At 39.0% G+C, this 21,842-nt stretch overlaps 1 protein-coding gene across 1 annotated transcript in view; it reads right to left on the minus strand.

Annotated features, from left to right (window-relative positions):
• Nucleotides 1–21,307, minus strand: part of LOC145667778 (integrin beta-PS-like) — a 203,661-nt gene extending 182,354 nt beyond the window's left edge. The window contains exons 1-3 of the mRNA XM_081735217.1: nucleotides 21,146–21,307; nucleotides 15,839–16,031; nucleotides 12,781–13,009 (exon numbers count right to left, since the gene is read on the minus strand). Of these exons, the coding sequence (XP_081591343.1) occupies nucleotides 12,781–13,009; nucleotides 15,839–16,031; nucleotides 21,146–21,307 (584 nt within the window). The remainder of the gene's footprint in view (nucleotides 1–12,780; nucleotides 13,010–15,838; nucleotides 16,032–21,145) is intronic.
• Between the last annotated feature and the right edge of the window lie 535 nt (nucleotides 21,308–21,842).

Raw genomic sequence — 21,842 nt, forward strand, 5'->3', positions numbered from 1 at the left:
CTTATGTTGTTTAGGACTAGTGCCGCGTCTCCTGTTTATTCACTGTGCTAAGAGACAAAGTTTGCAGGTGGAGTTGCTAGTTGACTGTAAACGATATTAGCCAATGAGAGGACAGCAGTGTTGTCACGTCTTTCTATACATTCACGTCAGTTTATGCACGAAAAAAGCTATTTACCATTCATTCATGTCTGCTTACCCACGCCTCTTTACCATACGGCAACGTCGCCTTACAGTTTTTGTTTCATTCCCCTAGCTCATACGTCTTGATATTATCTACCAAACATTCTACACTTTTTAAATAATCCTCATTGTTTTTAAATTATTCACTATATATATCTTTAAAGTTAAGATATTCCTAACTTACCAGAAAACAGTTGAGTTGATTTTGAGTTTAACGTCCCTTCAGTAGTGAGGCTATATGAGACGTGGACCTACTGATTAACATGAAATCTGAACCACGTAAGCTCCCGCCCAGAATCGAATCCGGGTCTCCAGCGCCAAAGTTACGTACGCTAACCGCTTAGCCACGAAGGAGCTCTTACAAAAATACAGTATTAAGTTTTTGAAAACTGGAAGAGATGTTGATTTTACCGAGCCCTCGTATAGGTACACCACCGGAGAAGACGTCAGAAACACTGACACCAATCAAATTCAACGTATAAGTAAATTCAAACACCAAAGATAAGAAACAGTTTCAATTTACCATCAACTAAGATGGTCCTAATGCAATATTATTTTCTTCGACTCCTCTTAATTTTTAAAAATTTCCATGGGGAAACTATCCAACAACTTCACACGTAATTTGAAATTAAAGAAACAAATAGGGGTCTATATTAAATAGAATTTGACATTTTTATTTTTTACGTCCTTATGCAACACGAAGTTATGAAGGACGGAACCGGGACAGGAATCTATTGCAATTGGTTTGTGCATGCAAGATCAACCCCCTCAGTACAGTGTAAGTCTTCTCCTCTAGGGATGGCCACAAAGTTCCGGTTCCGGCGGAACCGGTTCCATAAGGAACCGGTTCTCGGAGATCCGGTTTTCAGAACCGGTTCTGGAACCGGTTCCGGACCTGGATCCGAAAACCTGGTTCCAGAACCGGATCTTAGGAACCGGTTCCAGATCTGGATCCGAAAACCCGGTTCCAGAACCGGATCTTAGGAACCGGTTCCAGATCTGGATCTGAAAACCCGGTTCCAGAACCGGATCTTAGGAACCGGTTCCAGGTCTGGATCTGAAAACCCGGTTCCAGAACCGGATCTTAGGAACCGGTTCCAGATCTGGATCTGAAAACCCGGTTCCAGAACCGGATCTTAGGAACCGGTTCCAGACCTGGATCTGAAAGCCCCCAAAGGCCCGTAAAGGAAGCACAAAGTTCACCTTCAAAAACAATGCAAAGAGGACCATGCACTTGTGCCTTCCCCGGCCAGACCCGCTTGTGCCCCCAGAAAAAAAAATTGGTCCACCAATGAGTGTTTAGCCAAATGAGTTTGCCAGTTTGCCTGTTTAGCCAATGAGTTTGCCAGTTACCCACTTTATTTAGCCAAATGAGACAAGCTGCCGCCGCCTGGGCGCCTGCCTGTCGCTTCCACCATTTCATCTAGCATACTGTTCACAGCTTGCGAGCAGCTCGCGTTTAGCGTAGGGATGGTAACAAAGTTTCGGTTCCAGCGGAACCGCTTCCGCGAGAAACCGGTTCTGTTTTCAGAACCGGTTCCAGACCTGGATCCGAAGAACCGGTTCCAGACCTGGATCCGAAGAACCGGTTCTAGATCTGGATCCGAAGAACTGGTTCCAGGCCTGGATCCGAAAAACCGGTTCCGGAACCGGATCTTCAAGAACCGGATCCGTTCAGACCCGAAAACCGGTTCCACTAGGAACCGGTTCTGGCCATCTCTATTCTCCACCACAACAAACTATCTCCCCTCTCTCTAACCCCATCAGGATGCCGCGGTCGGCAAGAGGGATTGCCGCCGTCGACGGTGGCAGGCCGCCGGTAGGCAGCCGGCACCCGTCCGCGGCGGCACGACGATCTACTTGTTCAAAATTGCCGACCTTTTGCCGAGGCGGCAAGCGGTCGAAAATCGTAAAAAATAATGCCCTTTGCCGACTCTTTGCCGACTGTTGCCGACCGCCAGAGTCGGCAAAACAGTCGGAAAGACCTCTTTCCGACCCTCTGCCGACTTCTTATGCCGGCCTCTTTTCGACGGCGGCGCCGGCGCATTTACTCCACCTTTTCGGCTGTTTGCCGACTGCTCGGCAAGGCAACTTTCCGACGGCGGCGCCGGCGCATTTAATGCTCATTTCCGGCTGTTTGCCGACTGCTCGGCAAGTCAACTTCTCGACGGCGGCGCCGGCGCATTTAATGCTAATTACCGGCTGTTTGCCGACTGCTCGGCAAGGCAACTGTTCGACGGCGGCGCCGGCGCATTTTATGCGCCTTTCCGGCTGTTTGCCGACTGCTGGAAAGGACCTCTTTTCGACGTCGGCTTCCCGATTCTCCACTGGCGGCATCCGACTTCTTGCCGCCGTCGAAAAGTGGCCCTTTGCCAACTGGAAATCAACGCTTCAGGAAGGCAAAATTTTCATCAGCTTTTACATTAGTCTTGCCTAAGTCTTCCTCCATGCTATGATTTCTCGACAAGGAGCACCCTTGGAAGTTCTTGAAGTATAAACTTGCATTTTTTTGTGTGTCCCAGTACAAAATTTGTTCTTTTGTCTTTTTTGCAGCACTTTCAGCCAAAAAACAAGAAATTGAATGGGATATGGAAGTATTATATACTTTCAGAACTAGCAATTGTGCCCTTCATGAGAAATCATAGCACGGAGGCAAACTTAGGCAAAGCTACTCTAAAAAGTGGTGAAAATTTTGCCTTCCTGAAGGGTTGATATCCAGTCGGCAAAGGGCTACTTTTCGACTGCGGCAAGAGGTCGAATGCCGCCTGTGGGAGAATTGAGAAGCTGACATCGAAAAGAGGTCCTTTCGAGCAGTCGGTAAACAATCGGAAAGGCGCATAAAATGCGCCAGCGCCGCCGGTGGAAAGTTGCCTTTCCGACCAGTCGACAGACAGCAGAAAAGATGCGTAGCACTGCAATGAAAATCATGGCGGATTCCCACCAGTAATAAAAATCAAATGAAATCTTTAATTTTACGTCCCACGGATATGCCGGTTAGGCTAAAGGAGACGGTGATGATGAATAATGAATGAAATGGTGGAATAAAGAAAGTGGGAGGAAACGGGAGAACCCCGAGAAAACCCACGCATACGGTGTTTGTCCACCACAAGGTTCACTTGGCGGGAGTAGGGTTTGAACCCGAGACCCCTAACACCAGAGGTGAACGCTCTACCACTGAGCCACCGCGCCCCCCCCACCAGTAATATTGCACTCGGTACATACGCAGTACATTTCTACAATTCTCAGTACGATTTAAGTGCTATATAGAGGAAAAGTATCTGGGAATGACTTACAAATGCTTAAAAGCGAACCAAAAATAACAACTGAGCAGCTAATAATGAACGTTAAGAATAATTCAATTAACATGTCTGTGCGCCTAATGTGAAAAACTTATAACAGTCAGTACATTTTCCTCCTGAAAGCACATCTTTCACTATCACGACCACTAGGAACAACACTGTTCTATGCAATCAAAATTTGCTAGTTGCAAACGCTTTCTTCGAAAAAAAAAAAAAAAAAGCCGCAGCAATCCGTCGGAAATACGGTCTTTTTAGGTTGTCGTTTTCCCATCAACTATTGGAAAAGGATTTTAAACGTCAATGATTTTCTAAATTTTTTTAAAGTACAGGGGTCACACTCCCAATGGAAAATGAGATTTAAATAAAAATTAATGAAGTAAAAATTATAAATAAAAATACTGTAATAAAAGGTATGTGGTGGCGGAGAGATTCAAACCGAGCCTACACGCAAAAAAAAAAAAAAAAAGGTTAAAGTAAACAAGAAAAAGGTGGAGAGTAACCATGTTAGTTTGTCAATATATGGAAAACAGAGACGTGTATCCAAGCAGCCAAGCCAAAATGTCTCTGCATTTGTTGTAACTTTGGTATATAAAAAAAAAAAAAAAAAAAAAAAAAAAAAAAAAAAAAAAAAAAGTGGCCGGAGCGATCACTTGTCTGCTTACACCCATGACTATATTCGTAGAAACCAAACACTGAAATGCACTAAATACAAGTTCTAACGACTAAGCTGTCAGTTCTAACTCTATGCCTTAAATATTTATTTAAATACACTTTAAAAGTGGAAATCATATTAAGATAAAATAACAATTAAGTAGGTAACTAATTGTTCATTTAATGCGTTCCTATATGATTTATACATTAATTGTATACAATGAAACAGAAAAATGTGAGAAAATAATTTATATCGTAAATGAAACAGCCACATGCACAGTATACTCATAGTGCATACCCATTATATAGAGAAAAAAGGTTAATGAAGTCATTTACATAAAAAATGAAGTGTTTTAACATAATACTTTGCAAAGATCCTTTGTTTTAAAGGAATTCTTTAAGAGAATAAATGAAGGGAAGATCACAATTTTTTCTGGTCTATATTAGCACTAAAAACACACCAAATTGTATTAACAAAATACAATGCACATCGTATTAACTTATATACATTAGCCTATGTAATGAACCTTATCATCATTTAGAAGTTATATGTAATATACCTTCGGATGTACTACTACTTTTTTTTTTTTTTTTTTTTAAACAGAAATTTGTAGCATTCCATAACATTGAGTTTTAACACGGATAGCCTTCATACAGTATGTAAAATCAGAAAAGCAAATATATATGAAGTGATTACAATGTTCAAAAAAGCACTATATTATTCTAAAGAATTCCTGCTATCCATATTTTGTCTTGAATAACTCAGCCATTTTTCTTTTTTAGCCCATTGATATATACGAGGAAATCTTCCTCTGTTTCTTTGAGATTTTAAGGGTTTTACTTTTTATTATTTTTCTTCAGGTCTATTTAAATGTCTCTTACTTTGTGGAAATAAAATTCTGTGTTGTATGTTTTTAATATTCATAAATGACATCTAATTTAAATAATAATATACTTATATATACTAAAAGATCATTTTGACAAAGCAAGGGACATTTAAATAGATATTCAGAAGAAATCAGTAAAATCAGAACATCAAAAATTTTATTCATTTCAAAGAAAAGGAAGAATACTTCCCCTACAAATCAATGGGATAGAAAAGAAAGGAGGCGATGGTACTGAACCTCACCGTTAAGGAGCTTGTACTCTGAGAAATATAATTACACTTTGTCTCTTAACTGATTCCACGCAAAAAAAAAAAAAAAAAAAAAAAAAAGTTAAGAACAATATCAAACAACAGTTGTCTTTATAATTGAAGAAAACTTCAAACCTATGAAATAGTAATGTAGAATTTAAATAGCTCAGAATCAGGATTGTGAGAATATAGAGAGATACAGAAAATTTTACAACACTGCATAGAAAAGATGAAGTAATAATAAGAAAAGAATTTAACGACAAAAACTGGGATAGGGAGACTAAGGTAATATTGGCAAAACAAAAATCAATTTCAAAGCCGTAATTCTCAATATTCGCTTCAAAGGTAAGTGATGACCATAATTCCCGTGTGATTTGAAATAAACCGCATTAAAATGGGAAATGTTTTACAAATGTTATGATTGAATGAAATTCACCCGTTCTAAAAGGAAAAAAAAAAAAAAAAACTGTAGTCCCACATATATCCTACCACTCTTCACAAATATCTTTAAGGATGTTAGTACATATGATGTCAATACTCTCCGTTAGTGGCGTAGGGAAGGGGGGCCCAGAGAGGCCGGGCCCCCAAAAAGGTCCGACAATGTAGTTTGATGTTTGTAATTTTTTAGATATTTTTGTGTTTATATATTTTTGTTTGGAATTGTTCCATATGTACCTATAACAGCACTTGCCCCACCAAACACACATCCTGGCTACGCTACTGCTCTCTGTGGGTCTTCTTCCATTGCAACACTTCTGTATTTCTTGAGCAACATTTCCCCTTGCTTCCAGAAATAAATGAACTATCTAAAATAGAACAAATATAATGCTTTGTAAAATATACTCTTCAATGTGTACGGCGTTGGCACATCACGTATATTTATTACAATCGAAAATATACTTCATCACACCAAAACCAAACCAAACTACACAGTGTAATAGACCTTGTTGCAATGAACCGGCTTCAACGCTATATGTTAGACGCTATATGTTACAAGAAAACCTGTAAGAGTAATGAAAACTGTAGTCACTGATGAAGAATTCAATTACGTCGAAACAGTTAACTTTTACTTAACCTTTTGTCACTCGCGCTGTTGGAAAAAAAGCAAACAGGTGAGTAAAAACTAATGATTTTTACGAATGGGGTCGCATTAGCGGAGTCACCCTCACTGCTATTCCTCAAGTGGCTCCTTCCCCTCTTTCACCCTAAAGCTCGCTGACGTGCTGCAATTGTAGTAGCTTCCAGTACAGGTTGAGGAAATAGTTTCGTCTGCGTTTGCTTTTTTCAAACGCGCGAGTAGTTCCGTGATAACACTAGCAAACATATATTTTTATGGAGTTTGAAATTTTCCAACGCGCGATCGTTAATGTGATAATTACTGTTTATGAGTGAAGTTTTGTTTTTCTAAGCAATGTCTCGCTTCTTGAATAGAAGTGAGATAGAGAAGTGGCTTGACAATATTAGTGATGAGTCTGATGTTAACTATCGAAAATTAGTGGCTGCTGAAAGTGATGCGAATTGAAGTAATGAAAAAGTGAATGAAGATGATATTGATCATGATAGTGAAGCAAATAAGAACAGTGTAGATGCAGATTCAGATGCAAACGATATGGATGTGAATTACAGTTACAGTGAAAATATTGTTTCATTGGGAAAGACAGGAAAACAAAATGTAAATAGTAACTGGCAGCATCAGCAAAGACAAAGTGTAAAAACATTGTGAAAAAGATGCTAGAACCGAAGTTTACTGCTAAGGGTATCACTGAGTAAACAGTTTTTTTTTTTTTTTTTCGAAATTTATCGATATAGCCGTGATTGATGAAATTGTAAAATGTACTAACAATTATTTGGATAAATTACGAACAAGTTTCGGCGAAGAACGCACTGCAACTGTACAGCAACTTCAAGGGCAAAATTAATGACTTTATTTCGACGTCTTTATTTGATTGCCAAAAGAAAGGAGCACGTGATGATGTACGATCACTGTGGACATGTGACGGAACAGGAATTCTAATCGTAAGAGCAGCAATGAGTTACACGAGCTTTTTACTGCTACTCAGGGCATTAGATTCGATGATTTCGAAAGCCGATCTCAGAGAAGAGATATTGACAAGCTATAGATAAAACACACTGACTTGACACCTAGTTTTCTGTTCCAAGCGTTGCTATCGGCTGAAGGAATTCACTCCCTTTCGCCAAGGCTCTCTCGTTTAGCAACAGCTGAACCCTTATTGGCTCAACGCGTGGATGTGTCGATGGTTTGAACTTTAGTTCGCATTTTTGCCACGGATCAAGACATTTTGACAGCACTATAGCAACAATTCCAAATATCCTAAGTATTTACTCAACAATTGCATGCATTACTTCAAATAAGTTTACTAAATATATTGTTTGTATCTCAAAATGTCAATGTTGGAAAAAAGCAAACGCGCGAGTAGTTATGTTACTAAATTTGGCGCGAGTGACAAAAGGTTAATCTTTATTACAACAGTACGGTCGCCACCCCAAACGAGAATCAGAAAAGAAAAGAAATCCTGCCGTATATCCAATGGTAGGAATTTGAGTTTCTTGAGAAATCTTTGAAACATTACCTTGAAGCTGCAAGTTAAACAATAAATCCCTAAGTCCCTCACCAGACAAAAAGATGTATTAAAATAGAATATTATATTTAGTGAAGATAGCATTATATTACTTTGAAATAGAACTTCGATACGCGTCAGGGTTTTGCGACACTATTGTATTGGCAATTGAGAATTTTGTATTCGGCTGAATACAAAATATTACATCTTAAAATAAAACCTTGTTAATGGAACAAATAAAATGCACATATACTTAAATAAACTACAGGTAAAATCGATCAGGTGGGCAAAAATGATAAAAGTTTCAAAACAAATACATTTTATGTTCTCCTAGGAGTCAATTTGAGTAACATATCTAAAACACAAACCATCTGTAATAAGAATTCAATCGAATGAACATAACTTTGAGAAACGCTATTAAAAAAAAAATCACAAAACTATAACTTTACATTTGTTCGTTTGTCTGCCGAGCTCCTTTATGGCTGAGCGGTTAGTGTACGCGTCTTAGGCGTGGGTGACCCGGGTTTGCTTCCCGGAGAGAGCTCACGTGGTTCGGATTCCACCTTAATCAGTAGGTCCCGTCTTATATAGCCTCGCTGCTGAAAGGGACGTTAAACACAAAATCAACTCAACTTTCGGCCTTTTAAGTTAAAATTTTCAGAGTACAAGCACAAGACACTCTAAATTCCCTGTTTAGATTTTGGCGGCATACCAACGTAATATATCAAAATGGCGGCCATTTTGTCAAATGAACGAGTATCTACGCTACGAAGCGCAATTTTCAGTCTTTTAAGTTGAAATTTTGACGGTAGAAGCACAAGATATGCTAAATTTGCTGTGTAGATTTTCTCGGCGGTCCAATGTAAAAAAAAAAAATAATCAAAATGGCGGCCATTTTTTCAAAACGGCAGTGAGTAGAAAATTGTTGCAAGTTGTGACAATGACAATATTGAAATATAAATCACATTTTAACACTTTTACCCCAAAGACATTGAAATATTTCGAAAAAAAAACGATTAAACCCGAAAAAAACCCAATTAAACTCGAAAAACAGCCGAAAAAATGGGCCCAGGTGGGTTTCGTTTTTTCAAAAAAGCCCGGGGTTTTTTCAAACCCTCGTTCATGATGAGCTTTTCTCCTCAAAAAAGTTTTAATAGTAGTCGCTAATGGTTTTCTACAGATGTTAATGTTAAATTATTAAATTTTTTCAAACTTCCGATGTCCAAGTTTTTGTACCTACACATCGTGAAACAGTGTCAGGAGAAAGGGTTAACACTCGGAAAATGAAAATGAAATATTTGAGTTTTACGTCCCACGATTATGCCGGTTAGGCTAAAGGAGACGGTGATGATGAGAGATGAATGAAAATGGTGGAATGAAGAAAGTGGGAGGAAACGGGAGAATCCCAAGAAAACCCACGCACACGGTGTTTGTCCACCACAAAGTTCACTTGACAGGAGCAGGGTTTGAACCAGGAATCCCATGCACCAGAGATGAACGCTCTACCACTGAGCCACCGCGGCCAGCAAAAAATCAAAATAAGACAGTCTGGTGCAGGTGTAGTTTTGGTGCACTACATTTTGGAAGATTTACAGGTAAAATTCAATACTTTCCATGAAAAGACATGTTTATAAGGAACGAATTTCTACAGGTAACTTAATTACATACAATGTAATACAACTGTATCTTACGTTTACTAATGTTAAACCATTACAAGTGCTTTACGACGAATAAAACAAATGAGTGCATATGAAAAATGGCTCTATTAGATGTTATTTTCCACGGGCGGCTTATTTCTGCACCGTGTACACCGGCATCATATTTCTGCACAGCGTGCAGAACCTGTATTTTGTTTGCAAGTGGAGAGTTACTAGTATGAAACAACAACAAGTGTTGTTGAAACTTGTATTATTCTCAAAACGCACTTCCTTCCACTACCCTCACTTCTCCGCATACACACTATCGCAGACGTGCCTGCTTCCTTCGGACGTATTCCCGCGCGGGCCCACCAGCTTCGCCCTATCTGACTCGGTTCGATAGCATTCGTGCTATTTAGTGGCCACCCAGCACAGATTGTTTTGTGCTTTTTTGTGCTGTTTTTATGCTAGACATCTGGAACCCTTATTTATACGCAAATCGTAAAGGTCCCCTTGAATTTTATTTATGCCAAGTAAAATATATTCCGCCCATTTGAAACCGACTAGGGGACAATAAAAAAGAAACTGGTGAAAGAATTATAATTTTTCTTTTTTTTTTTTTTTTTTTTTTAGTATTGCGCCACAAGTAAACCTGTACACAAGAGCGTTTAACCACTACCTCATTTCTCCTTTTTTTTTTTTTTTTTAATTGGAAGTTTTCGCTCACATGTGAAACAAGTCCTGCAGTAAATAATCTAGTGGATCTTATTAGGTTACTAAAGATACACTAAATACTAGAGAATACTAAAGGAACACAAACCTTGTCATGGCACAAACATTATGAGAAATTGTCCACGTTTCTCTAAGATAATTTAGCACCAGGTGCTAGTTGGCCACTAAAGAGCACGAATTCTATATAACTGAGTCAGAGCAGGGCAACGCTGATGGGCCCGCGCGGTAGCGCGGGGGTGTGTCCGAAGGGAACAAGTGCGTCAGCGACGGTGGGTATACGCGTAAGCGAGGGTAGTGAAAACATATGGGCTTTGGTAATCATACGTTTTTCAATATCACTTTTTATGGTTTCATACTAGTAACGCTTCAGTTGTAAACATAAAATACAGCTTTCGTACACTGTGCAGAAATACATTGGCGTTGAGTTAGAAGACACTTATCTTAAAAACTAAGACATGTAAACTTTTGCAATTTCAAGAAGAAAATAATGTACTACAGTTTCTTAACTGTCCCTCGTTTTGTAAATAAAAATTAAGTGAAACCTTTAAGTTTCTTGTCCAACGGTTATGCCGGTTAGGCTAAAGAAGACGGTGATGATGAGTAATGAATGAAATGGTGGAATGGAGAAAGTGTAAATAAACGGGAGAACCCCGAGGAAACCCACGCAGACAGTGTTTGTCCATCACAAAGTTCACATGGCGATGGCTGGGATCGAACCCGGGACCCCAAGTACCAGAGGTGAACGTTCTACCACTGAGCCAGCGCGGACCCTACAATTGTAAGCGAGTTCTTGATATACCGGTAACTCTTTACTTTGGGCAAGGCAATGATATCCTGTCAGTACATAGTATTGCCGAACGAGCGTAAGCGAGTGAAGGCGGGTTATAGCCCAGCAGGGCACTTTGTTTTCTGTCTTTCCTTCTTGGGAACTGTAATTATAATTGCGGGAACCAGTTCAGATGACTTGGTTATTGTCACTGCCTTGCCTAAAGTAATGACTTGCCGATATACCTTAGGGGGTTCGTGAAGGTAAGCAGCAAGGCAACAAATAGAATCGAAGTTAATACACAGGTTGGGCTAGGTAGTACCATTTAAATTACTTTCTTTGATACCTGCCCCCCAAAAAAATTATATGCCGGAGACGCCAGTGCGCGGGAACATACTATAACCGAATCTTTTTCATGCGCAGCAACAATTAACATATGTAACACAACATATAAAATTGATGACAATTTGAAATGTATATGCATAATATTAAATTAACTCACCCCATGTATATGCATAATAAGTGCAATAATATATGCAAATGTATATGAATAATATTAAATTAACTCACCACTCTCTCACTTCATGTTTTCGTGGTATTTGCTTAACCAGCAATTGCGTACAGTTCCAATGAATGAATATTTTTATGATAAACATTCTTTTCACTATTTGTAAACTTATCTCAACGAATTTTTTTAAAGGACTTTACCCACACTGCATCACAATGTGACAAATGAAGAACGCGAACCGAACATACAGGCAGCGCAACCAGACTACGATTTCTGCAATCAGGCTCTTCAGCGGCAAAGGCGGCTCGGCGCCTGTCCGAGCATCTTTTCAAGGTCGGTCCATCCGCTGTTTGCCGACATTCTTTCGGCTCCTTTACTTGTCGGCACGCCGCCAACGTTTCGGCGTCTTTCCGACAATATTTGCCGCGGTCGCCGTCCGCTGTTTGCCGTCTCCTTGCAAAATGTTTGTCAAGGATCCTCTCGTACTTGTAATTTATTTTAAGTATTTACTTCTCATATACCCTTTACGTGCAGTCCCTTTACTACATTTCTTTTCATGCATTTACCTTTTTCGTGGTCGGCACGCCGTCAACGTTTCGACGTCTTTACAACCATCCTTTGACGCTGTCGTTCCGTCCGCTGTATGCCGACTTTCTGCCGACTCCGTTTTCACAAGACATATTTTATGGAATTAGTGCCCACCCACAAGAAAAACCTTCGGACAGTTTCAATTTTTACTTCATCATTAAAGAAGATACAGGCTCTATTCATTTTCCAAAATTCGACTCTTTGCCGCTGGTACGCGTTATTGCAACTTTCGCCGACGTCGTGCCGACGTCGCTTTTCAAGAAATTGCCGGCAGTCTCTTTTTGCAGTCGTCGTCCGACTGTCTGCCGACTGTTTCGAGAAAGCTTTATACGAGGGAAATATAAGCCCTAATTCGTATTTTAAAGCAATAAATTACCTTCTAACTCTCTTTGTTTTCTATTGGTGAACGAATCTCTTTTTGCTCGTCGCGGTCGAAAATCGAGCGGAAAGACGCCGGTGTCCGGCGCCGGCAATCCGACCGCGGCATCTGGTCGGCATGCACAAATTGTCCGACTATAGGCGGCAGGATCCTGATGGGGAAGAAAGCTGTAGAACATTTCAAGATTACCCTACACATTATTGTTTTATTTTATATGCTGTTTCTATACTTAGTAAGCCACTTCGAAATATAAGGAAGAACGTACAGAATTCATCTAGGTAAATAACTACACTACGAGTTTATAATAATATTTGTGTTATACATACTTGGATTCAACTGTGCTTACGAAAGGTAGTTCCGTTTTGTCTACAAAGCTTCCAAATCCAAGACGAAAGTTGTGTGTCAACTTTTGCATTGCATCTGCCAGCTGATTTCCAAGCTCTGATAACTTATCTTTATCGTCTTTCATTGAGTGCGACAGATCCATCAGATAATAGAGGTCGACCGGGTAGTCTTCAGCTTGTGAGTAATGGACCTTCACTGTAGCTACCTCACCTGAAGTAGGATATGTACAACGGTACATTACTAAGTTGGCAATATTTTATATCGGATGTTGTAAAAATGACATCCACAGACTACAGAACACTATTCTATAAGTTAAAATAAAGCGATATATATAATAATAAAAAGCGATATATATATGTAGGTATATACAGGGTGCGGCACGTAAAACCGGCCCGTAAAGTGAACACATAAAATGAAATGTAATGTATTGAATATGACTACTCACCTTCACAGCAGGTGCTGAAAGTGTGCTCCGCCCACTTCAACACACATGTGAGCACGATTGAGGAGATTCATATATACCCTTATCAGTTCTTGTATTGTAATGATATTGGTGACATCCTGGATCCTGGTCTTGAGTTCTTCAATTGTGTGTGGATTTGTTTCGTATACTTTTCCCTTTAACAGTCCCCATAAGTAAAAGTCACACGTGTACAAGTCTGGTGACCGAGGAGGCCACAAGCCTTTGCTGATTGTTCTCTCTGGTGTAAACATCTCATGCACAAGGGACAATGATGCAGCTGATGTGTGGCATGTTGCACCGTCCTGCTGAAAGTAACATAACTGACGCTCCTCTTCGGTCAAGTGTGTATAAAACTCTTCCAGGATTCCCATATACACGTCACTGTTCACTGTCGTCTCAAAGAATATGGGCCCAATAACGCGTGTGGCGGAAATGGCACACCAAACACCAATCTTCTCATCATGCAAGGGTACCTGGTGGATTGCGTGTGGATTTTCTGTCGACCAATACCGGTTGTTTTGGGAATTTACGTACCCAGACAGGTGGAACCACGCCTCTTAACTCATGATGAGCATTAGTGGATCAAAGAAACCACTGGCAACATTGCTCAACAGCCATGAACAGAAATGCACCCTCTTCTGCAGGTCAGGCTCCTTCAGTTCTTGCACAACACTTATCCGGTACGGTTTTAACTTCAGTCCCCTTAAAACACGTCTGCAACTTCTCTCACTCGCATGAACCTGTTGACTCAATCTCCTGGTTGACTTTTGAGGACTTCTTGTCATTATCTCCTCCACCTGCATCTTTAATTCAGGTGTGCAGACAGATGGTCGTCTGTTCCTGGGAGCATTTTGAACCGATCCTGTACGCCGCCATTTTTCAATCAATTCCTGAATGGTGCTTTTTGCTGGCACAGAACGTCCTGGAAATTTCTCCCGAAACAAATTCTTTGTTTTCACAAAAGATCCAGTGAGAATGAACCCTTCAACAATGGCAACACGCTCAGGTATCGAATACGGCATTATCACACACTGACACTCACCCGGCTTAACACAACGAGGCCTTTTTCTCAACTGGTTTCGACAAGTTTCACTGGCTGCGGCTGCACGTGACTGCTGCAGGTCACGTAAGTCGACCCGACCTCGACACGCCATCTCTTGGTAGAAAGGTAGATTATTTAAGTGTTGCCAAAAACACAATATACCAGAATATTACGACGGGCCGGTTTCCCACGCTTTCGGCAGCTTATAACCTAACCTAAACGAAGTGATTTTCGCCCTATGTTTATTAGAGCTTTCTTGTTTGTTTTGCTGTCAGGAATCACCCCTCTGCTTTTGTACAACGAATTTAGCGCCATACTGTATATATATTTTCTTTTTTCCCTGCAATGAAGTGCATTTGTTAAATTTGTCATTCCCTGGAAAGATTCTCTTTGCAGTCGAATCAAAAATGATATTTGCTAAAAATTTATGAAGTGTATTTTAGAATTTAAGTCGACTTGAAAACTGGAACATGGATTTGAAAGGTCATAAGTTCACTCGTTTGTAGCACTTCCTACTTTCTTCCCTTACTTTGATTTTCATACTTGCCTTCGCAGCTGTTAAAATTTCGATTAAATGTAAAGCAAGCAACTCGTGGTTTGTGTGTATATACCTTCGGAAAAGTAAAGTCCCGGACATTTTAGTTCTCCTAAAGCATACTTTGACTACAGTTGCAACCAGGCTTTCTTCCAGGAAATGTGAGCACTGGAACACTAAAGAACATGCCATGCACAACAAGGAGATATAATCACAATTTAATTTATCTTAGCTCCGGGGATAAAGTTTGCTAACTTCTGAGGGGTGAATCCTCTTGGACGTATACCTGGAAGAACATTGGTTGCAATACCTACCATCAAATGTGAAACGGGTACTCTCAGACGAACTTTATAATAACTTATTTCATGTCATCCCTACTTGCACGGATAAATGGTGTACTGAATGGGAAGTAAGAGTTATACGAGTATTTTTGGGCTTTCGGTATTTATGGTCGTTTTAGTCCGTCATGCATTTCTTACACTACCTGAGGAAATGGGGAAGAAAAAGGAATTGGGAAGAAAGGAAGCCACCTGGTACCTTTTATCAGGATTTGTCTGATATGAATGAAGAAAATCCAGGAAAATTCTCATTCAGGACGACTGACCTGAAAACGCTTTTACACCTTTCAGACCGAGCGTCCCCACCGGGAATCGAAGTCGGGACCGTTGGCATCAAAGGCAAAAACATTAGCGATTACGCTGTGCAGGGCCACAAATTCTGTAGTGATATTCATCAAGATAGCATTATCGCCTTCACTCAGTTTAACCCTAGTGAATATGTAGACTCATATGACTGTTTCGATGTTGTCATTCTGTGCTTGATACCGGAAACATAAACCAACTTAGGAATGACAAGAGTATGTCGGACGACACACGAGAATCTTAAAAGTATTGTTGATGTTACTATAATAACTTTTTGATAAGTATTGGTACAATTTCTTCCAGAAGAAAAATAAACGCACAGCTACGTATTTCTATTTACTACACACTACGTACTTACCTACACGAAGTTTCATCTGCACTTTCTGTGGTCTGATTTGAACTGCGTCAATATTTAGTTTGTCGTTTCCTTTCCGAAACGATTCGTCTTTCGTCACCTTGAAGAATCCTTCTGGACTTTGCGTTTCATTGCACTCTGAATGATTCCGTTCTTCTATCGGAAAACATCGTATCTCGTATGCAAATGTTTCCCTCTTCATGTTTTGAAACGGAACAAAATATTTATTTTAAAAATTAAGAAAAAATTTCATAAATATACAGGATATCCGAGAAGTTCCCGAGATGTGAGTATCATAGGGACCAAAATATCAGTGAAATTTTCGTACATTCAATAAATAATTATTTGCATATACGAACTATATATCCAGTGGATTCGTTTGTGCTCCATCGTGCTGTACACACAGATGTATGCGTCTCCATATCTTCTTTGATGTGTTGCAGAACATGTGAGAAGTTATCGTTTGAAAGGTTCCTCCACATTTTTGCGGTATATTCAGTTCAGCTGCTCTTTTACGAAGCAATTTAGTTGGAGACATCGGAATTGACGGCAGAACAATTTTCCTCGCCCATTCTGTCTTTGACAAATCCTGAAGCAAGTGAACGTTTTTCCGAATCAAGTACAAACTTGGTATTTACAGAAACGATCTCTAAACACAGCCATTACCTGTGTCATTATTGCCCTGTCCCTGTGTATAGTCGTTCGTGAACCCACACATATGTCACTAACAGTTTCTTTAATGTGTAACTGCAAGCCACTGACATCAGCCATTCGTTCACAATTTAAATGATCCACATGACCTTCAACGAAGGAATAAAAGCAGTTTTTGAAAGCCGGAATACCAGACAGTGCTAGAAAGGAAGTATATCAGACAACTCTGTCTGTGATCATGAAAGCAGTGTTTTCAATACCATAACTAAAATTAAGATATTATTCTCTGTCATACACAAACCTACAGCTACGGAGACTTCTCGGACACCCTGCATACAGACCATAAAAAAAAGCCAACATTGGTTATTGAATGCAAGTAATTCAGTTCAAAAGTTGCATCATTTTGACTAACATATCTACTAGTTTTTTTTTTTTTTTTTTTTTTAACACAAAAATCGAGAAGGGAAGTTATGCAAGAATAACGCATTTCCTTCAATTTCTGAATATTTTCCAGTCCATGAAATGCTCTCAGTTTTAGATTTGCCTTCATCAAAGCCCCTTTTCTGCTCCTCCGTTTTCTAATTAAACTTTTCACTTATTTCATGTCGAACCGTCTACTTTCATGGGCTTGACACCGTAAATTTCGGCATATTATATAATATTTTAAATTATCGGTGTTGAGTCTCAATGCCTACGTAATCTTTATTTTGCAGCCCATTAATATATACCACGTGTACATAAATAACTATAGCAGTTTAACAAAAAAATAATTTTAGTTGTACGCATGCGCACAGATAGCTTTTCTCCGTTTCCGCTTGGCAGTGACAGTGACAGTTAAGATGTTAACTAGACGATAGTAAATCGTATGGTTAATGCAGCGTTTCCCAATCGGTATGCCGTGAATGGGCCGCTGGTGTGCCGCGAGGAAATCGAAACAAATTATTAATTCTATAGCAATGAAATTGCAAGACAAAGGAAAAATGTATATTTGTATTTCACATTACTATAAACCTCTACTATGAATCTACAACTTTAAGTTTCATACTGTGTCACTTTTCTGTACATTTTTAATGTTGAAAAAAAGTATTTGTTATCATTGTTATGACTATTATTGCTTCTTTACTGCTGCAGGCTATTTCGTAACTTGAAATTTTACAATATCATTCAATCCTTTCGACAAGCAAACATGCATACAAATTACCTACATTTATGTTTTAAAACTAAAAGAGATTTGTTTGTTCGTTCGTTATTTAGTGATCTTTCTTCTTAGTGAAATGTTGGATACATTTTTCGAAAAAGAAAGCTTAATTTTAAAAACCTGAGTCCAATTTTTCATTGCAATTGTTTTCTATTTTTAAATTAGAATGAAAAATAAGCATAATGATTTACTACGGGGAAAAACCAGTGATCGAGCTTTCTTCTCTGTGAGATCAGTAATCACAGAAAAAATAACTCGATATTTTATATTTACAAATACTGTAATAATATCTATGAGTGTGCCGCGAGAATTCAAGTTACACCCGTAGTGTGCCGCAAGTTGAAAAAGGTTGGGAAACGCTGGGTTAATGAGATACAGTACAAAATAATCATTAACTACTACATTTTAATTTCTGTTGAACTAGAATATTCTTTGAAGATGATATATTAAGTTGTCTAAAAACTATTCAAACTTTTGTGCACAAGATGGCGTTAGTGTCACAAATCTAAGGGTATATAAGTTGCAGTGCGCCAGACCTAACGACATTTGATAACTGACACTCGAATCTAATAGGTAAACAAAAAACTGTTGGAATTCTTATATTATAATCAGACTAAAGTATTGTGCCGCAAACTTCCCGCAAAACGGCGCTAAAGCGCAACTGCTCCGCAAGGCTGTCGTATGCTGTATATGAGGAAAATGTCACTAAAAGCAACAGTCGAAAGATGGTTCAGTCACTTTCGTTATGGAAATTTTGATGTCCAAGGTGAACTTCGCATTGGGGCGACCAATCACAGCAAAAGTAAATGATATTCTGACGAAATTCGAGCAAGACTGGCATGCAAGCAGTCATGAGATATGCAATGATCTAAACATCCATCACCAAGCAGTGTTAAACCATTTAGAAAAACTGGCCATAAAAAGAAACTTGACGTTTGGGTGCCACGTAATCTGGCTCAAAAACGTTTACTCGATCAAATTGCAATTCCAAAGAAACGGACAAAACTGGTCAACAGAAAGGGTGTGGTATCCACGCTGAGAATATAAGATCGCATACATTTTCAACGACCCGCCAGAAATTTAAAAAAGAAAAAAACTTGGCTGGGAGGTTTTAATTCGTCCACCGTATACCTCAGATATGGCACTGTCAGACTATCTTTCGTTTTGATCTGTGGAGAACTCTCTGAATGTGTTAAGACAGTTTCAAATTAGGCCTATGATAAAGTCGTGTCTTAATTTTTCGACCAGAAACCATAGAAATTCTGTAACGACGGTATGGTTTTGCCAGAAAAATGACAAAATAATGCATATATGATTTCATACAGTTAGCTTCAAATAACAATAAATGTATTCTCAACTATAACTTCTAAAGGCTCAATAACTTTTAGATAACCTGATGTGTATATCAGTCCAGGGGTAAAAGTGGATCTGAAAAGGTAGGGGGCGGATGACGTCTCGCCGTCTCTCGTGTCTATCTTTGCCCATTGTAATTTTTTTACGAAGTGGAGGGACACCATAAATATATTTTGGAAGTGGGGGAACGGCGTCTCCCAAAGTATCCCTTCACTTTTACCCCTGTATAAATCAATAGATCACATCGAGCTGAACAAAATGGCATCTTGTAGAATAAACTCTCATTTGTAGGTTTCAAGATAGTCAAGAAAGACTAACTTTTAAGGCGCCAAAAAGTGCATCGTTTCTTGCTAATGTGATGCAGTTGGAAGTACGGGAGCTGGGGGCATAATGGACACCTTAAGGTTGAAATTGAAATAGAAACGTTGCTAAGAATGAAAAATTGATGATTTTGCAGTACAACATTCTTTATTCTTTCTTTTGCATATGTAAAAAGGTGGAAGGCGTAAAAATTTTACCAAACAAGTTGTATATGCAAATAAATGGGCCTATTCTGAATGACTGTTTTACCCCAACCCTCTGGGTAAGATGACCCCATCCTTGGAACATATACATATTAACCAAAATTATGTTCTGTTTCGATAAGAAAATGCTAGTTTCCTTATTCATTTAAAATGTTAATGAATCAATTAGTTGTACAACTATAAAACAATGAGTGGAAAACTATAAAAACGAAAATAATACTAAAATAAAATTAAATGAAAAAGAAAATACGAAGTAAAATAGAGGGGCTGTCAAAAAAAATTTGAGACTAGGTCTCTAATATGCCAACAGATGACAAAACAAGGGCACACGCTCGGTCACAGGGAGCACTGACTTCATACTATTCACAGGGTAATATATTACCCTGCTCAATTCGACACGGGATATTTTGGTACCCTGTACAATTTTAAGGGGCTATTTTGCCTCCAATCTCGATATAATTTTCAAAAACTCTTTATCTGTTATCAACCATCTTCCACAAAGAAATCATGCATGATTCTTTGATGGTCAAACCTTTCTCACTATCTATGTGTGTGTCGTGTTTTGTTTAAGTAATTACTTTTTTCAGCAATAGGTAGAATATTCACTATATACCTTATATTGACGTACCAATAAAATTGTTTTTCCGTATATTTCACACTCTATTCAAGGTAGCGACGTCTCCCTTTCTAAACACTTGGTACCACACTAACTACGGCTTGTGCAGTAGTACCAATTCTCTGTCACTAGAGGAACACTGCTATATACCGGGGTGACCATCTTGCCCCGGGGAGTCATTATGCCTCCACTTGCCCTATTTATTTCGTTGTCATAGATTATTTACTTACTTATTACATGTATATGAAGAAACTTACATACCAGTACACTATTAACTAGCAACACAGTGTTACCAACTTCAAACTTAAATTTAGAAATGGTTATAACCAGTTGATATGGGTAGTTCAGAGCACAAGGAATTCAAGTCCAAACATCAAAGTTATGACAAAAAAAGATATACAAAGTTTATACGGTACGCTTAAATGCATGAAAAAAGTTAACACTGTTTTTTTTCACATTATAGGAGTTTACAATATCTGAACATAAATCTTTCAAACTGAAAGAGTTTCAGATAGAAGTCTTTAAAATGAAGTATGTCGAAAATGATCCAAAGTGGACTTGATTCCTTTTTTATACTGAACGTACCATATTAGTGTTTTTTTTTTCTTTCTTTTTAACGGAACATTAAATTGAAAGATTTTATTTAATGCTAAGAAATTGATTTTGTTAGGCAATAAATTGAGTGTTATCTGTTGATAGCACATACAACAGTGACCACCTTTCGTCATCATTATTTAAAAAAATACGTTATTCTATTTAAATAAATAACCAGGAACAAGCCCTTTACCTCGTACGGACAAAGCCTTGCTCCGAAGTTAACGACGACGCCTTCAGCGGTTTCCAGCTTGCTCACTGATGGGAAACGCTATGAACATGGATTTTATACAATTATTGGATACATTGTATAGACCAAATGCAAGCAAATATAGAAAATATTCTTTAAAAAAATGATTTTTATATATACTCACTGATTGTGAACACCAGAAACATCCTGGCGTTCTAATGCAATCTCTGCACGTTGCTTTAGATTTACAATCTTCGTCATTTGCTTCCTGAGACAATCCAAGATGTATTACTTCTATGCTGATACAGAGTAGTGGCAACAGGAACGATACTGATTTCATTTGCATTGCTAAATAAAGGAAATAAATGTTTTAAAATTTAAAAAAATAATTACGAATAAATCATGATTGACTTTTTGTGTTTTGCAACTTTTTTCAACACCAAGATTGTGAAGTCGGGATGGCCACAAAGTTCCGGTTCCGGCGGAACCGATTCTACGAGGAACCGGTTCTCGGAGACCCAGTTTTCAGAACTGGTTCCAGACCTGGGTCCGAAAACCCAGTTCCAGAACCGGATCTTAGGAACCGGTTCCAAATCTGGATCTGAAAACCCAGTTCCAGAACCGGATCTTAGGAACCGGTTCCAGACCTGGATTTGAAAGCCCCCAAAGACCCGTAAAGGAGGCACAAAGTTCACCTTCGAAACACTGCAAAAAGTACCATGCGCTTGTGCCCTCCCCGCCCAGACCCGCTTGTGCCCCCAGAAAAAAATGTTGGTCCACCAGTGGGTCTTTACCCAAATGAGTTTGCCAGTTTGCCTGTTTAGCCAATGAGTTTGACAGTTACCCAGTTTATTTAGCCAAATGAGACAAGCGGCCGCCGC

This window comes from Thermobia domestica, chromosome 13 (genome assembly GCF_964235325.1).
Source record: "Thermobia domestica chromosome 13, izTheDome1.hap1.1, whole genome shotgun sequence".
Lineage (NCBI taxonomy): Eukaryota > Metazoa > Arthropoda > Insecta > Zygentoma > Lepismatidae > Thermobia > Thermobia domestica.